Below are 16,241 nucleotides of genomic sequence, written 5' to 3' on the forward strand. Positions count from 1 at the left end.
TATTACAATAACTCATAAAATTATAATAATCACAATCACCTCCTAATTCTCATTTTCTTATGTTAGAATCATCTCACTCTATTTTTTTTTTTTAATTATTACACATGCATGCCTTACACTACATATGTATATTAAAAAGAAAAAAAGAGTTAAAAATCAAAATAAAAAACCAGTGAGGAGTGGGAAAAGAAATGGCACAGTTGGAAAGAAAGAGATTGATAATATAAGAGAAAAGTAAATATCCCTGTCTTCCAATTCATCCAAAATGATTCAGATTCCCACACCCCAACATGATAAGGAGCTCTTTTCCATTACATGACCACCAAAACCTTTATTAATCTAACAAATTTACAAATCTATATATACAAACACATTATGCACATATATTATTACTATGTATTTTATTCTATTTTATTTTTTTATAAAATATACAAGCCATTCTTTCCTCAATCAATATTATTATGGAGGGTTGAACACTTCTCAAAACTGACAACCGTAATTATTAATAAAAATATGTATATTTTTTAAAGAAATTAATAAATTTTTTATATGATCATTGTCATCGATTCACTTTATTAAATTAATACTTTTTATTATTATCCAAGAATTGTACATGATGATTTCTTTTATTTAATTTCACCATGGCAGTGGTATATTTAAAAAATTAATTTTTTTATAAGAATACACAAAATAACTATTTATTTATTTAATATACAATAGCTGATTCATTTTTTTACACCATATCCGGATCAAATGTTAAATGTTGAAAGGATTAGTTTGATACATACACATTATTATTTTATTTTTAAAAATAATGGGTAAATATTAATCAATTAAATAAATACTAAGCTAAACTATGTTATAAGTCTTTAGAATTGGAAATAACCATTTAACCACAACAATTTTTTTAAAAAAAAATTGTAAAAAAGCTAAATATGGAAATAAATTGTAATATGATTGACTTGCCCACTATGTAAAAAAAAAAATAAAATTATGGAAATAAATAATACTTGACTTGTGATGGGATTTCACCACTTTAAAAATGGTTCATGCATTTTAGACGAACTAGAAAAGTACTTTTAAGTTGAATTCAAAACACTAATTCACTTTATTCATTCCCTTGCCAACCAGCAACTCTTTAATTAGCAAGGTTCACTTTTCAAAAGAAAAGTAAAAAAAAAAAAAGGTGTTATGGTGGCTTTAGCACAAAAATGAGAAGAAGTGATAAATCATGGAAGTGGGAATCAAAAGTCATGGAAGTGTATACTGTGTGTGTATATATATCATCATCATCATCATCATCAAATAGAGATGAAAATGGTGTGTAATGAGCCAAAGTTGCAAAAACAGTGCTGTTTTTGGCTCAACCTCTGTATTTTGGTTTATGTGCCAAATGGCATGTTTTAATTGTTTTCATTGTCATTTTTTGAATCATGTATGGAACGTTAATATGTCATGATTAGTTGTCTTTTTTGGGACTCATTTGCTTAATCTTAACTCTAAACTAGTGAGGGTGGGCTTGGTAGGACAGAAAGTGAGAACATGAAATTTAATTGGTTAATCATTTTTTTTTATATATTTTTGTTAAAAAAAAAAATAATGGACAGAATGAAATTATTAACCAATGGTTTTTGGGTCAATTGGTATCGGGTTCTTTGCGTATGGCGTTTGTTTCGGGGAGGATCCGAGATCGAACCTCATATCCTACACAAGGTGAGGGCACGTGGGTCGGCGTTAAGTCTTGCTCTCCACACGTGCACGTCCCTGGATTCTTGTGCTTGTCGCCTTTCTAAAAAAAAATGAAATTATTATTATTATTATTTTATTATCATATGAAATCATTTTTCATATGGTTGAGTTTAGTATCTACTTTTTCAAGTATAAAGGAAAATTGCACAAATAGAATTTTATTTATAATAATCTCATCTATAATGACAAAAATCATGCTAGAGCTTTTCTTTCTCTTTTTCATTTACCACATCTTTTTTTCAATTTGCCTTTTTCTCTTTCTGTCATTCTCTCTTCTTTAATTAATTAATTAATTAATTAATTATTTATTTTAGAACCTTTTTTATCTACTATGAAAGTAAATAACTGAGTTTGGTATGTGGGCTAGTTACTCTAAAAGAATTCAGATTAATGCAATATAATGTCAATTTTCAAATCAAAAGTTAATAAAAATATCAAATCATGATTATTAAAAAGATGCTTTATATTTGAAAATTAAGAGAGATTTAAATACCATTTCATTTAGCATTGTTAAAAAAATTATTTTTTTATATGTATTAATTAATTAATTAGTTGAAAGATAAATTGAAAAATTAATAAAAATATTCTCAGGAAGTACTAACTTACATGGAATGAAATATTTCATGAATTTTTAATCAAACATTTTTTTACATACAAAACATAATAATCTAGATTTTAACTCCAAGGCTCCAAGCAATCACTTTCCCATTAATTACTTCTTCATTAATTACTCTTTTTAAAATATTTTTGATAGGAAATACCAAAAGCCACTCAAACAGAGAGTTTGGCAAAGCTTGCATTTGGTAAGTTATAACCTTTAAAATAAAATAAAATAAAATAAAATAAAGGGCCTCTTCTTTGTCTGAACTCTGAAGGTTCAACTACCCTTTAATAATAATATTAAATATTATGTGCAGTCCTTAAAATTATATATATATATATATTTTATAATAAATCAGTGATTTATCTATTTTTATAAAAAAAATTAGGTATATGCTCATCAGCCACATATACATTATTAAAATATATTATTAAATAATAATGAGTAAAAAAATGCCCCTAAATATTTCTAATGATTACTAAGTTAATAATTTTTCGTATATTCTAAACGAATTGAACTCCTTTTAATTTATTAGAATTAAATCTTAAAAATCTCTTATGGTCATGGAATTAATATATACACACACTCTTTAAAAAAAATTAAAATCATTTAATTTATAACATCTAGATAAAACTTAACACTAACAAGGATTGTTTATAGATTTAAATAATTTTTTATTTTATTATTATAATACTATAATTTAATGATCTATGTAAAAGAGACGAGTCTATATTTTAAAAAAAATCTGAAATAATATATATGATGTTTGGCTGTATTAAGAGGTATACGTGCAACTAATAGAATTTCCAAGAGTATGTATGTATATGTATATATATATACCTAAAGTAAAATAAACAAGTGATAAGAGCTACATGAAGAGGGAGAGAAGGATATACTTGATATGTCATCAGTGGCCACTGTATACTACTGTAACATATAATAGTGTTAATTCCATATTTAGGTAGACCTGAATCATGATATATCCAAAGGCCACTATCAACTACTAGTATAGGGTTTAGATTATATAAGAAATGGTGGTCCAACTATATGTTTGTTTTATATTAATATTTTTGGTGATTTGACATTATTTTTTTTTAAATATATATATATATATATATTTATAAACACGACAAACTACATCATTGAACCATTAACCTTTTAGTTAGAAAAAAATAAAATTTTTAGTCTTCTCTTATAACGACAGTTATAGTACTTAGAATTTTGTTGTGCGGAGAAGAATGACATATATATATATGTATGACATAAAGTTTTTAACTTAAATATTTGTCGATCAATTTATGGAATTAGGATTATAAAAAAAAAATCAAAAAATTAAAATTAAAATTAAAATTTTTTAAAAAAGTGTCACTTTTATTGTGCAATGAGGGCCCCCATATATGTTCATTGATAATAAGAGGGCATTATTGGTGGCATCTTCATGTCACTACTTCTCAACCATCCTTTACATTTGGCTCCATTCTGGTGCATATCATCTTCTAATCTCTCCCTTTCACACCATACAAACTTACTCTAATCTAGCTAGCTGTAAATGGCACCATCTCCTCATTGATGTTCTTCTTCTTGGATTCTTCCTTATTTTGATGACACATTTCTTTCTTTTGGTTTTGATACTTTAATTTAATTAGATTTGATTTTTGGCTTCATATTGGATTCCTTCTGCATATATATATATATGATGATGATGATGATGAAACATTGTATTATAACCTGTACACAATAACTAGTTAAGTATAATTAAAAGAGAAGATAAATATACAACTAGTTTTTCAACCAATTCAACTAGAAGAAGAAAATATATTCAATATGTTACACTTGTTACCTTATTATATAATATCATTAAAATTATATTCATCTTAATTATTTTCGTAGGTATTATGATGTTTATTATGAATTTATTTTATAAACACAAATATATGATGTCATATATATGAACTTATGAATGAATGAATGAAAATGGGTTAAGATTAGTACTAGAGAAGAAGACATGGAGGGAAGGAGAGTAAAGGGTAGTCTCATTCACCTTCACTAGAGAGGGAGAGAGAGAAAGGAAGACAACTACTTCATGGAGAAATTAAAGAACTTGAAGATGAAGTGAAAGCACATAAGTGTGACCAAAAAAAACATTTTGGAGTGGAGGTGGAGGTGACATGTGTGAAATACGTGGAAATGGCATCTACACATTGCTCCAATCTCACTGCATTATTGGGCTTTTTAACCACTAACAACAATTTTTTTTTTCTTTATTGCTTTTTTTATAAATATTGTTTAAAAATTGTTTTACCGGTAACAACTTGATCTATTCGTACTGGCCGGGTTTGCTATGTAAAATATTTGTGTGTTGAAAAAAAAAAAGGGTTCAAACATTAAATCATAAAGATTGAAGTCATATATTTATTGAAAAATTAACTCTATATATGTACAAGATTTTGATATAATTTATTCATATTTTATTAAAAATAACTCATGTTTTATAAGTGTTGATATAGAAATTTAATGCATTAAAATTAATTAAGCATATGATCACTCGAGAATGGGTGTCACACCATTATCATGATCATGCATTTGTTTAGTGCGGTACAACAACGTTATAACTATATATTGGGGAAAATAATTCAAATGTTAATGGCAATGATGGTACAATTTAGAAAAAAAAATAGTTAAAATACTACTTTCCCTGTCCGTGTAAAAAAGAGTTAATAATTAGCGTGGGCCACCTCCCACTATAATTTTGTAAGCAGAAAATGAAAATTTATAAAAACTCAACTCAGTAGAATTGGTTATAGGTTAAAACCTCAAAAATGCATACATGCTATTAATCTTATTCAACAGTACCCGAACTTCTTTCACATTGCCATTTGCGTTGTTGTGATTGATTTTTTTATTTTATTTTATTATTTAACTCTCTACCTCCCCCTCTCTGTCTCAAGGCACATATAATGAATATATTGTTAATTGTATACTATATATTATATAAAGAGCCAGTTTTTTATGTATATATACATAGATAAAAACTTTAGGAACAAACCTCTTAAAAAAAAAGTTGTAATCTAAACGCTATAGGCATTTGCGTTCTTTTATTACAAAGGTTCTGAAACGGTGGAACATCTCTTTTTTAATCTTCAATCCAGACTCTTCTCCGTTTTCAGTGTCCAAAATTCGGACCTCCTAAATCCCATCATTAAATTCTAGCCAACGGTACCTGTAGGGATCTCAGTTCCAGAGTAATTATCTGGAATATATGGATGAAACGGAATAATCGCATTTTTTAATTAAATTGCTTACCTATTCATTTTGTGTTTTTTAAGACTGTTAATTTGCTTCTCTCTTGGCTTTCTTCAGCTTCAGAGTCTCATCAGCAAGCTAACCTTGAAGCCTCCCAAAGGATCAAGCACTCCCTCAACTTCATGAGCATAAGAATAATAGATCACACTGATGATGCAGAGCGCCACCTAGATCGGCAGTAATCTTCTCCTTCTCGCAGCTCGGGCAGGCCTGTGTTACCAGACGGTATTCTTCGTTGGCCAAGCTTCTTTTTTTGTGTGTTTTATTTTCTCTTTTCTGTTTTTTGTGTTCCTCACCCCTGATGAGGATTTGTCTTTTTGCTTTGTTTTTAGTGGCTATTTTTCTCCTCTGTATATATTCTATTTTCTTCTTCTTTTTTAATAAAGTTGTGATTTTTTCACTTTATTTTAAAAAAATAAAAATAAAAACTTTAAGAATTTGTACACATCACTGTTTTCATTTTTCTCTCGTATATTTGTGTCTATCTCAATTCAGCATTTTTATTTTTCTTAAATGTTTATGAGCTTTTGCCAAATATAATATGTGTAATATATACATTATATATAATAATATTAGACATATAATTTAATATAAAACTATATGATTGAAATAATATATTGGCAGTATTCACACATAAAGTTGTCTATGCTATATTAATAGTATTGATTGCCTATTTTTTATCTATAGATTACTTTATATTTTATAGTATTATATTATTCCATGAATAGAACATAAACTATATAAATTATATAATAATATAATTGTTATATATATGTTATTTAATATAGATAATATAACATTACTCACCAATTATAATATAATCTATACATATTATTCAAGTAGATGTATAATTTATTTCGAGAGCGTTTCAAAGAACAATTTTAAATTTTTTATAACATTTAAGTTTTATTTATATTATTTATAATATTAATAATTTAAAAATATTAATTACACTTAATTATTTATGTAATAAATATCCATAAGACTTTTGAAATTCAAGGTATACAATAGCTTTATGTAGGAGTTGTTTAATTATATTATTTTATATATGATATTGCCTCAAAATTGATGTATAATCTACTCCGAGAGCATTTCAAGGAACAATTTTATTTTATTTTATAACATTTAAGTTTTTTTTTATATTACTTATAACATTAATAATTGAAAATCATTAATTACACCTAATTATTTATGCAATAAATGTCCATAAGACTTTTGAAATTCAAGATATACAATAGCTTCATGGTAAGAGTTGTTTAATTATATTATTTTATATATGATATTGTCTCAAAACTCTTCATAAAATATTAAAACTCCGATGTGAAACCAGGGAAAATGCCTAGTATATAATTATATTGCATGATATGTATGTTGTTTTATTACTATTAGTTTCCTTAGTATTTATTAAATGATATATATATATATATTTAGTGTTGATTTATGTATAACTCTCCTTTTTCTATTACAATCTCAATGTATATATTTATTTTGATATTTATTTGTGTATTATGATATATATACCATTGGTGTTTGTTTGTTCGTTTTGTTTTTTGTTTTTTATTTTTGGCTTTTTAAGAGGTTTTTTATATAATATATAATTATATATAGTATATATCTATTGTATTTTTTTATATGTATTATATAAATTTATTATTTTTTGTTTTTAAAGTTTTCTTGGTTCTTTTATGTAAAGTATACTATATATAATATTGGCATTTGGTTAGTTTTTCCCATTTATCTTTCAAATGATTTTATTTTTTTAATTTTTTAAAACAATTCACATCCCATAGCGTATGCACAGACATCCATGCTATGCTAGTTAAAATTAAATTGTTATTGAAATAATAGTTACTCCCTCAATTCATAAATACATGTAGTTTAAGAATGTTGCACAAGAATTAAAGATAGTATTAAATTATATAAACTTTAACATAAACAACAACCAAATTACTAAACTATCATTCTCTTGAAACTATGTATTTTTCTTGGGACTATAAAAATTACTCTCTTCATTTATATAACTTAGGAAATTGAAGATGGGTAAAATTGGGAATAAATAAATAAATATTGCTTTGATATTATAAAACAGAAACTATTTTGGAATAATTTTTATTTTTTTAAAATGACATGTATTTTGAAATGGAGGGATTAATAGAATGCTGATCAATGTTTTCAGAATAGGATCGTGAAGTAAACCGGCCAAGCAATTGGGTCATTAGTCAATCGGTTGGACATGATGACCCATTTTAGTTGAACCGGATGACATAATAATTATAATATATATATATATTAACACAGATATCAATTCTCCAAAATTCCAAAGTCACATATGTTCCAAGTCCAATTCAAACTAAAGATAAGAGCTACATTGCTAATCACATGATATCAAATAGTAAAAATAATGTTAAAGAAGAACATTTAAATAATAGTATGAAAATCTAACAATATTAAGAGGAAAGAAAATTTGACAAGGTCCATGATAGTTTCCTATAAGGTATTTTGTCAAACATATTGTGATGTACAAACACCCGACAAAAGTGCGCCAACGTCAAGACTCGTGACTACAAACTCACGTGGCACAGTAGCGCCAATGGAGCGTGATCAGCGTTCGAGGCAGAGACCACACAAGTACCATGACTTTATAATGGACTGACCAATTAGCTCATAGTTAACATATTATAATGTTCTATCTAAGAAACAAATGGTAGTGGAATGCCAGGTGGCGGGCTATGTATGGCATGAATGTTATAACCATCTTATTATATGCCAATGAATTGCATGGGAGCAGGGGCATGATGAAGCAAACCCTCTCTTCAATTCTCTCACTCTCTTTTCTCTATTACCTCCGTCTTCTCTCTACCCTCTCTGTTATACCCAGTGTTTACTGTAGATTACTATAGCCCATTTCTATAGATTTTCAGCCCTGCATCAGTAGAGCACTGATCCTCGTAGCAAACCGGTTCTCAGAGCGACTTGTTCCTGTAGAAGCCTCGGGTTTGATAGAGGCCTGGCATCGTAGTAGCCCTGCTATCGTAGCAGCCCGAAAAATTTTCCCTTAAAACCATTTCTTCTTCTTCTTTCTTCTTCTCTTCTTCTTTCCTTGTCTTGGCCGAACCTTCCCATTTTTCTTATTTTTTTCCCGGCGAAGTTTTTCCCGGCGAACCAAGCATCCTATCTCTTCCTCCTTCACCATTGAGCTTGGTAAGCATAGATTTATGGTTTTATACCGTATTTATTCTTGTATTTTCCTTGTTTTAGTTTTTTTTTCAAAACCTAGAATTTCTCCATGGATTTGCATGTTTATAGGTTTAAATTGAAGCCATTGAATTGTTGATCTTGTGTGAGAATGTTGTAGAAGAAAATTTGTGATTTAGAGTTGTAAATTGGGAGAAAACCATAGTATAGGGCTCGGTTTTACTGTAGCTAGGTCGAATTTACTGTAGCACCGGGAATATTTAGTTGTTTCTTTGATTTCTTTGGATTAGATTGAAGCTAAAACCCCTAGGAATTCATTGGTAACCTTTAAAACCTAGTTTTTGAGCTAATCTTAGGATCGAATTAGGGTGGTTTGTTAGAAAACTTAGGGTTTTTTTCTTGTTTGTTTGTTTTTTTGCTAATTTTTTTGTGGTGTTTTTGTTATGCTTTGGCAAGGAGAAGAAGTCTTGGCTCGAGGCAAAGACTTAGCCGAGGAGTAGCTTCAGAGGAAGATAAATTGCCGATCCCGTGAGTGGAATTATTTAGCATAGCTTTATTAGAAGAATGCCAATAGCTATATATATATATATATATATGCATTTCATGTTTTTAAGTAAGTTTTATTGATTTATACTTGTTTGGTAATTTGGTGAATGATAATTATTGTTGAGGCAAATCTTGGATGTCTCTTTTGGCTTTTTGTTTTTGTTATCGTGGAAATTGTGATTGATATATGTATCCATGAGTTTGTGAAATCTTTTATTTTTGTTTGAAACTTGAGTTTTTGTTATGGAAATCTTTGATTTGGTGAAATCCTAGGCTTGAAGCAAATTTTTGATTGTTGAAAGGAAAAAGGATTTCCATGTTGTTGCTTGTGTTGGGACTTGCAAATTATTTTTGTGTTAAAAGTTTGGGCTTTTGCTTATGTGTTTATCTTGTCCTCGTGCAAATGGCCGAGGTATTCTTGATTTATGATCATGGATGGATATTGTACTCCCGAGTGGAGTTGTATTTTTATTGTGGTGATTGTTTTGGTGATATCCTCATCGCGAAAGAGGGCGGTCTTCACGGCCAGCCCTATTGAGGTGGCGTGTCGACCGGCCGATTACTACGAGGGCCGCTCGGTGGGAGTGTAGAGCCCCGATCGGATATTCATCGGTAGCCGGAGTCACCAACCGTGAACTGATGGGTCAACGCCAAGGGCATGAGTACCTTGGCGGCTCGAACTCCAGCCATGGCCACTGCGAAGGTTTAGAGAGTTTTTCTAGACCATGTTATGTTGGGTGAGTGTTGGGTATTGTGTTTATTTATTTCAAACCCATGATATTTTTGTTGTTTTACTTGTATTTAAAACCATGCTTTTATGATTTTTTTGTGTTGTAAACCCTAGTTGGGGTAAAAAAAGAGTTTTCTTGGTATTATTATGTTTTTTTAATTCTCTTGAAGGCTTCTATTATATGTAATAATGTTTCTAAACTTGTATCAATTTGGTAAAAGCATTTATTTTGATGATTCATTATTATTATTTTTTTGTCGTTGGTGTATTTTTTTCTCGCTAAGGTTGTGCTAACCTTCCCTCACCGAGTAACTTGAGTTACTCATCCCTCTTTCTTCCTCCCGGACTCGCAGGGGTAGTAGGTGTGACCGTGTGGCAACAGATCGGGCATTTACTACTATTCTATCATCCGTTGTATTTCCTTCAGCTCATGTATGTTGTTGTTGTCATGGAACATGTTATAAGACCTATGGATCCACTAGTGTGTAGAAAACTTGTTGCATGGTTTAGTATTTAAATACTCTTAAACTTCTGTGTATTACCATTTCCTACTGTTGTTAGGGTTGTTTCCCTGTGTATTTTGTGAACCTCTATATTTTCAGTATCCTATTGTTGTTGTTGTTGTTGTTGTTGTTGTTATTGTTGTTGTTACTGTCGTTGTGTAACATTGTTTCTTTCTGTTCTATATCTGCGATATGTATATTGTTGAATTCCAGGTGTGTTGATTAGCCTTGCGGCATCCTGAGGGTTGAGTGGCGGGGTATCCCTCCTCGGGATTGCTGCGGCGATTGTCGCGTCCCGTGGGCCCGCGAGTCGGGGCGTGACACTCTCCCTCTCTCTAAATTCAAATCTCCGGTACCACAACGCCCAGCAGCTTCGAGGACAAGCGAGAGCACACATCAATTGGTGCTTTCGTTGAGAGACGAAAGCCAGCGACGATCGAGCGGTATGATGACGCCTCGCGCCATCGAGAACAACATGGCGATCATTTACGAACGACTAGCATCCTTCGGCGCCACCGTGCAGCAACATACGGATACCTTTGAGACAGTGCAAAAACACCTCACATCACAGCAAACAGTCATGGCCGACATCCTTGTCAAGCTGGCCAAACTAGACAAACCAACACCGACACCACCACTGCTTCCACTACCCCCATCGGCTGCGATGGTGACTATTCCACCGATGACTGACACATCTACAAGGCCTCCTCTAACCGGTACTATAACAACCGTTCGACTCCCAAAGTTGGAAATACCACTCTTCTCTGGTGATGATGTTCTCAATTGGTTACTCCAAATAGAGCTCTTTTTCTCGTATCACCAAGTTCCAGTTGACCAAAAGTTAATTATTGCAGTGTTTTACATGACCGGCCCAGCACTCCAATGGTATCATTGGTTACAGAATACGGCTCAGCTGTCTACTTGGGAGGCATTTTCTCGTCAAGCCGAACTCTGGTTCGGTCCATCGACCTTCATCAACCATGAAGCACAACTTTATAAGCTTAAACAAAAATCAACAATAACCAGCTACCTAACTGAATTTGAAAGCCTTTCCACACGAGTCACAGGCTTGAGTCAAAGCAACCTTCTAAACTGCTTCTTATCTGGCCTCCGTGACGACATTCAGTGCGAGCTATATCTCTTGAAGCCCCAAGACCTACATGATGCGATGGGCATGGCTCGCCTTGTTGAAGACAAATGTAACTTTAGCCGTGCACCTCCACCCCGATGGACAATGCCGTGAGCGTTGGTCCCTCCAGTCCCGCTAGTACAGAATGATGGTCGTCCTCCCCACCCTTGCTCCCCATTAAACGATTCACCGCAGCGGCGATGTCGGCGCGATGAGAGAAAGGCTTATGTTATAACTGTGATGCTAAGTTTACACCGGGGCATCATTGTGCTAAGCCACAATTCCTTTGTCTTCTCACAGATGAAGAGAATGTTCTTCCCATCGAGAACGACCACGTTTCAGCTGCTCCTGAGGAAAATCAACCGCTAGAACATATCGAAGCAATGGGTGAAAAAACTCCTTGCATTTCCTACCATGCTCTCACGGGTCACATTGTTCCCTCAACGATGAAGTTAGCCGGCACTATCAACGGTCGACCAGTGGTGGTATTGATAGATGGTGGTTCCACTAATAACTTCATCCAGACAAAGTTGGCTGAGCATTTGAATCTACCAGTTCAACCATTACCACATCTCCGAGTTACAGTAGGTAACGGTGACTCTCTCAATTGTGCAGGAACTTGTTTGCAAGTACCATTACGACTCGATGACGCCACCTTCAACGTTGACCTCATGCTTTTGCCCATATATGGTGCTGATCTAGTATTGGGAGTCCAATGGATGGCCAGCTTGGGACCCATTATCTTTGACTATAATAATTTATGGATGGAGTTCACCATGGGGGACACACGCATTCAATTTCAAGGTGTCCGTCAACCAGCCTTCAACTACATCACCACTTCTGGATTGATGAAACAAAACCCATTGGGGGACCCTATTCAGTACTTCCACTTAGTCATGGAGACTCACCCCCTACAACCGACGCCTAACATCAGCCCTGATGTGCCGCTACCCATCGCCACAGCACTGCAAGGTCTTCTACACCAATTTGCCACTGTTTTTTCAACTCCAACAGGCTTACCACCACCTCGGGAAACCGATCACCGGATTCCACTGCTGCCAAATGCCCGTCTAGTGAACGTGTGTCCCTACCGTTATCCTCATTTTCAGAAGGCCGAGATCGAGAAGCTAGTGGGTGAGATGCTTGCAGACGGCGTCATTCGACCGAGCATGAGTCCGTACTCATCGCCGGTCCTCCTCATCAAGAAGAAGGATGGCTCATGGCGGTTCTGTGTCAATTACCGGGTACTTAATGCTATCACTGTTCGTGACCGTTTCCCAATACCAACGATGGACGAGTTATTCGACGAGCTCGCTGGTGCAACCATCTTCTCCAAACTTGATCTACGAGCAGGGTACCACCAGATTCGGATTCATCCACCGGATATCGACAAAACGGCATTTCGCACTCATGATGGACATTTTGAATTCATTGTGATGCCGTTTGGATTATCCAATGCTCCATCAACATTTCAGGCTTTGATGAATGCCATCTTCCGGGGTGTCTTACGTCGCTTTGTTTTGGTTTTTTTTTTTACGACATTCTGGTGTATAGCCCTTCATGGGACCTGCACCTTAAACACCTGCACACTGTCCTTACTATCCTCCAAAATCATCATTTGTTTGCTAAACTAACCAAATGTGCTTTTGGATGTACAGAGCTTCTCTACTTGGGCCACCGTATCTCGGGTCAAGGAATCTCTGTGGATAAGGACAAGATTGCCGTCATCCGTGAATGGCCTGTACCGTCCTCTATAAAAGCTCTTCGCGTGTTCTTGGGCCTCGCCGGATATTATCGACGCTTCGTCCCACACTATTCTACTCTCACAGCACCTCTTACTTCTTTGCTTCGCAAATATGCATTCGTTTGGACCTCTGAAGCAACTTCGGCTTTTCAACAAGCCAGGCAAGCACTTATGCCTACAAGCTTGCGCTCCCAGCTACAACTCGAATCCACAATGTTTTTCACGTCTCTAACCTAAAGAAATGTAGAGATGACCCTTTGCTTCAACAAGCTCCATTACCAGATGTCTTTGTGGGTCAGTAACCACTCTTACAACCCGTTCGTATTCTTAACACTCGTCATATCCTTTAACAAGGGCAGTCCACACCACAGGCCTTAGTTCAGTGGGAGAACCAATCGGCGTCTGATGCTACATGGGAAGATCTGCGCTCCTTACGGCAGGAATTTCCTCATCTACACCTTGAGGACAAGGTGGTTCTTGTAGGGCAGGCGAATGATGCACAAACACCTGACAAAAGTGCGCCAACGTCAAGCCTCGTGACTGCAAACTCATGTGGCACAGTAGCGCCAATGGAGCGTGATCAGCGTTCGAGGCAGAGACCACACAAGTTCCATGACTTTATAATGGACTGACCAATTAGCTCATAGTTTACATATTATAATGTTCTATCTAAGAGACAAATGGTAGTGGAATGCCAAGTGGCGGGCTATGTATGGCATGAATGTTATAACCATCTTATTATATGCCAATGAATTGTATGGGAGCATGGGCATGATAAAGCAAACCCTCTCTTCAATTCTCTCACTCTCTTTTCTCTATCACCTCTGTCTTCTCTCTACCCTCTCCCTCTCTCCCTTTCTCCCACTCTCCCACTCTCTGAATTCAAATCTCCGGCACCACAACGCCCAGCAGCTTCGAGGACAAGCGAGAGCACGCATCATATTGTGTACAACATGATTTGATTAAAAATTTAAAGCTACACATATTGTGTACAACATGAGAGTTTACATTGCACTAAACTTGTCCTCAATATGAACTAAAAATTTAAAATTAAACCAAAAAAACATATTCAATTAACACGGGTTTTTGGATTGTGGGAAAAAATTAAAAAAATAAATAAAATGAGAAGAGATTGAAGATGAAGAAGAGAGGAGGCCACACCCTTGACAGTGAGAAATATTTAGGTCTAGAGAACACCAACACTGTTGATTTCAAATCAGAAAGCACAAAAATGGCTATTACCAAACAAAAGAGAAGAGCAGGGCTGCAGCAGTGGAGATCATTACAAGATTCACATAAAGGGAAATGGGAAAAAAATAAAAAATGAGTAGATTAGAATCATTAGATGAAAAATGGAAAAACATCACCAACTAAGGAAATGAGAACTTGGGGTCTAATCTATTCATTAATTTAGCCTCAATGTTTTTAAATTTCAAAACTGGGGTCAACCCGTTTTCGGTTAAACTAACCAGTTCATCGAATTTGACCATGATAGTAAGAATACCAGGCAATGGGTTAGGGATGGCAAAAACCGAATCGACCCATGGTTTCCAACCCGATTCTCCTGAACGGCTGCTTTGGGCGGGGCGGGGTGGGTTTGGTTTTTCCATGCCCTGCCCGCTAATAATTTAACTTATTATGACTATTATATAGTGTAAGGGGTAAATGAAATTTATTAAAAAAATTTCAATAAATTTTTTATGAGCTTGTTTTTATAAGATTTTTTTTTTATAAAAAAATCTATTTTAAAAATATTTTTAGGAATTTTAGTTACTTATCTATAACTATGAGCAGAGCAGGGTGGGGCAGGGCTGGCGGTTTATGAAAAAAAAGGGGACATGGTGGGGTGGGGCGGGGCGGGGCGGGGATGGTAAGTAAAAGCATGCCCCGCCCCGCCCAGGACAGGACGGTATAGGCTCCCCGCCTCCACTCCGCCCCATTGCCATCCCTACAATGGATCCATTCCAATAGTCTTGAACAAGTGGTTTTTTTGTTTTTTTATAAATATAGAACATATCAATGCAAAACATAAAAAAAAGTTCACACCAAAGGTGCTTGTCACCAATTTGTCAAAAAAAAAAAAAGGAAAAGAAAAGAAAAAGAGTTCACACGAATTTTGGTGTTAATATTAGTAAACATGAGTGAGACTTATCATTGCTAAAGAACATAAAGAAACGGTATGTTTTTTTGAGTATAATATTGAAGAATATACACACCCAAAGCAATTCCCATTATTATTATTATCATCATGAATCTTTGCATATGTATCTCAAAGAAAACATATGCATCTTAAAGAATGCATACAACAACAATTAGAAGTTTCATACAAAAGATTTTGTTTATCAACCCAGAAATAAAAACTCAATCAAACACATACATCCACTAATGCCTTCCGCAAGTGGTGGCTTAAGTCAGAGGTCGTTCACCAAGCCAATTCCCGGGAGGATCATAGTTACAAGTATAAACGACACCTTTGCCGGGGCAACGGGCACGACCACACCCGATTTTCTGGGTATCATTCCAAATAATCTGTGTGAAATGACCACAAACTTTTCCGGCAGCGCAAACATTATTAGTCCAATCATAGTCCGAGGCCTCTTGAGCCCAACTCTCGACAGCATCATTTGGAGTCCATTGCCAACCGGGGCTCCCCCAGAACAAGTTTTCCCCGAAAGGTCCACGGAGTGGGAGAGAGTGCATTGGAAGTTGTACTTTAGATTGAGAGACCAATGTCGAGCGAT

At 34.1% G+C, this 16,241-nt stretch overlaps 1 protein-coding gene across 1 annotated transcript; it reads left to right on the forward strand.

The window, feature by feature from the left end:
- The first annotated feature begins 11,075 nt into the window (after positions 1–11,075).
- On the forward strand, positions 11,076–14,132 carry LOC120256287. The gene is made up of 5 exons (XM_039263999.1): positions 11,076–11,826; positions 12,057–13,256; positions 13,415–13,661; positions 13,748–13,794; positions 13,855–14,132. Exons 1-5 carry the CDS (start codon positions 11,076–11,078, stop codon positions 14,130–14,132), a joined length of 2,523 nt encoding a protein of 840 aa, XP_039119933.1.
- Positions 14,133–16,241: the final 2,109 nt, after the last annotated feature.

This window comes from Dioscorea cayenensis, unplaced genomic scaffold (genome assembly GCF_009730915.1).
Source record: "Dioscorea cayenensis subsp. rotundata cultivar TDr96_F1 unplaced genomic scaffold, TDr96_F1_v2_PseudoChromosome.rev07_lg8_w22 25.fasta BLBR01001379.1, whole genome shotgun sequence".
In the NCBI taxonomy this organism is placed as follows: Eukaryota; Viridiplantae; Streptophyta; class Magnoliopsida; order Dioscoreales; family Dioscoreaceae; genus Dioscorea; species Dioscorea cayenensis.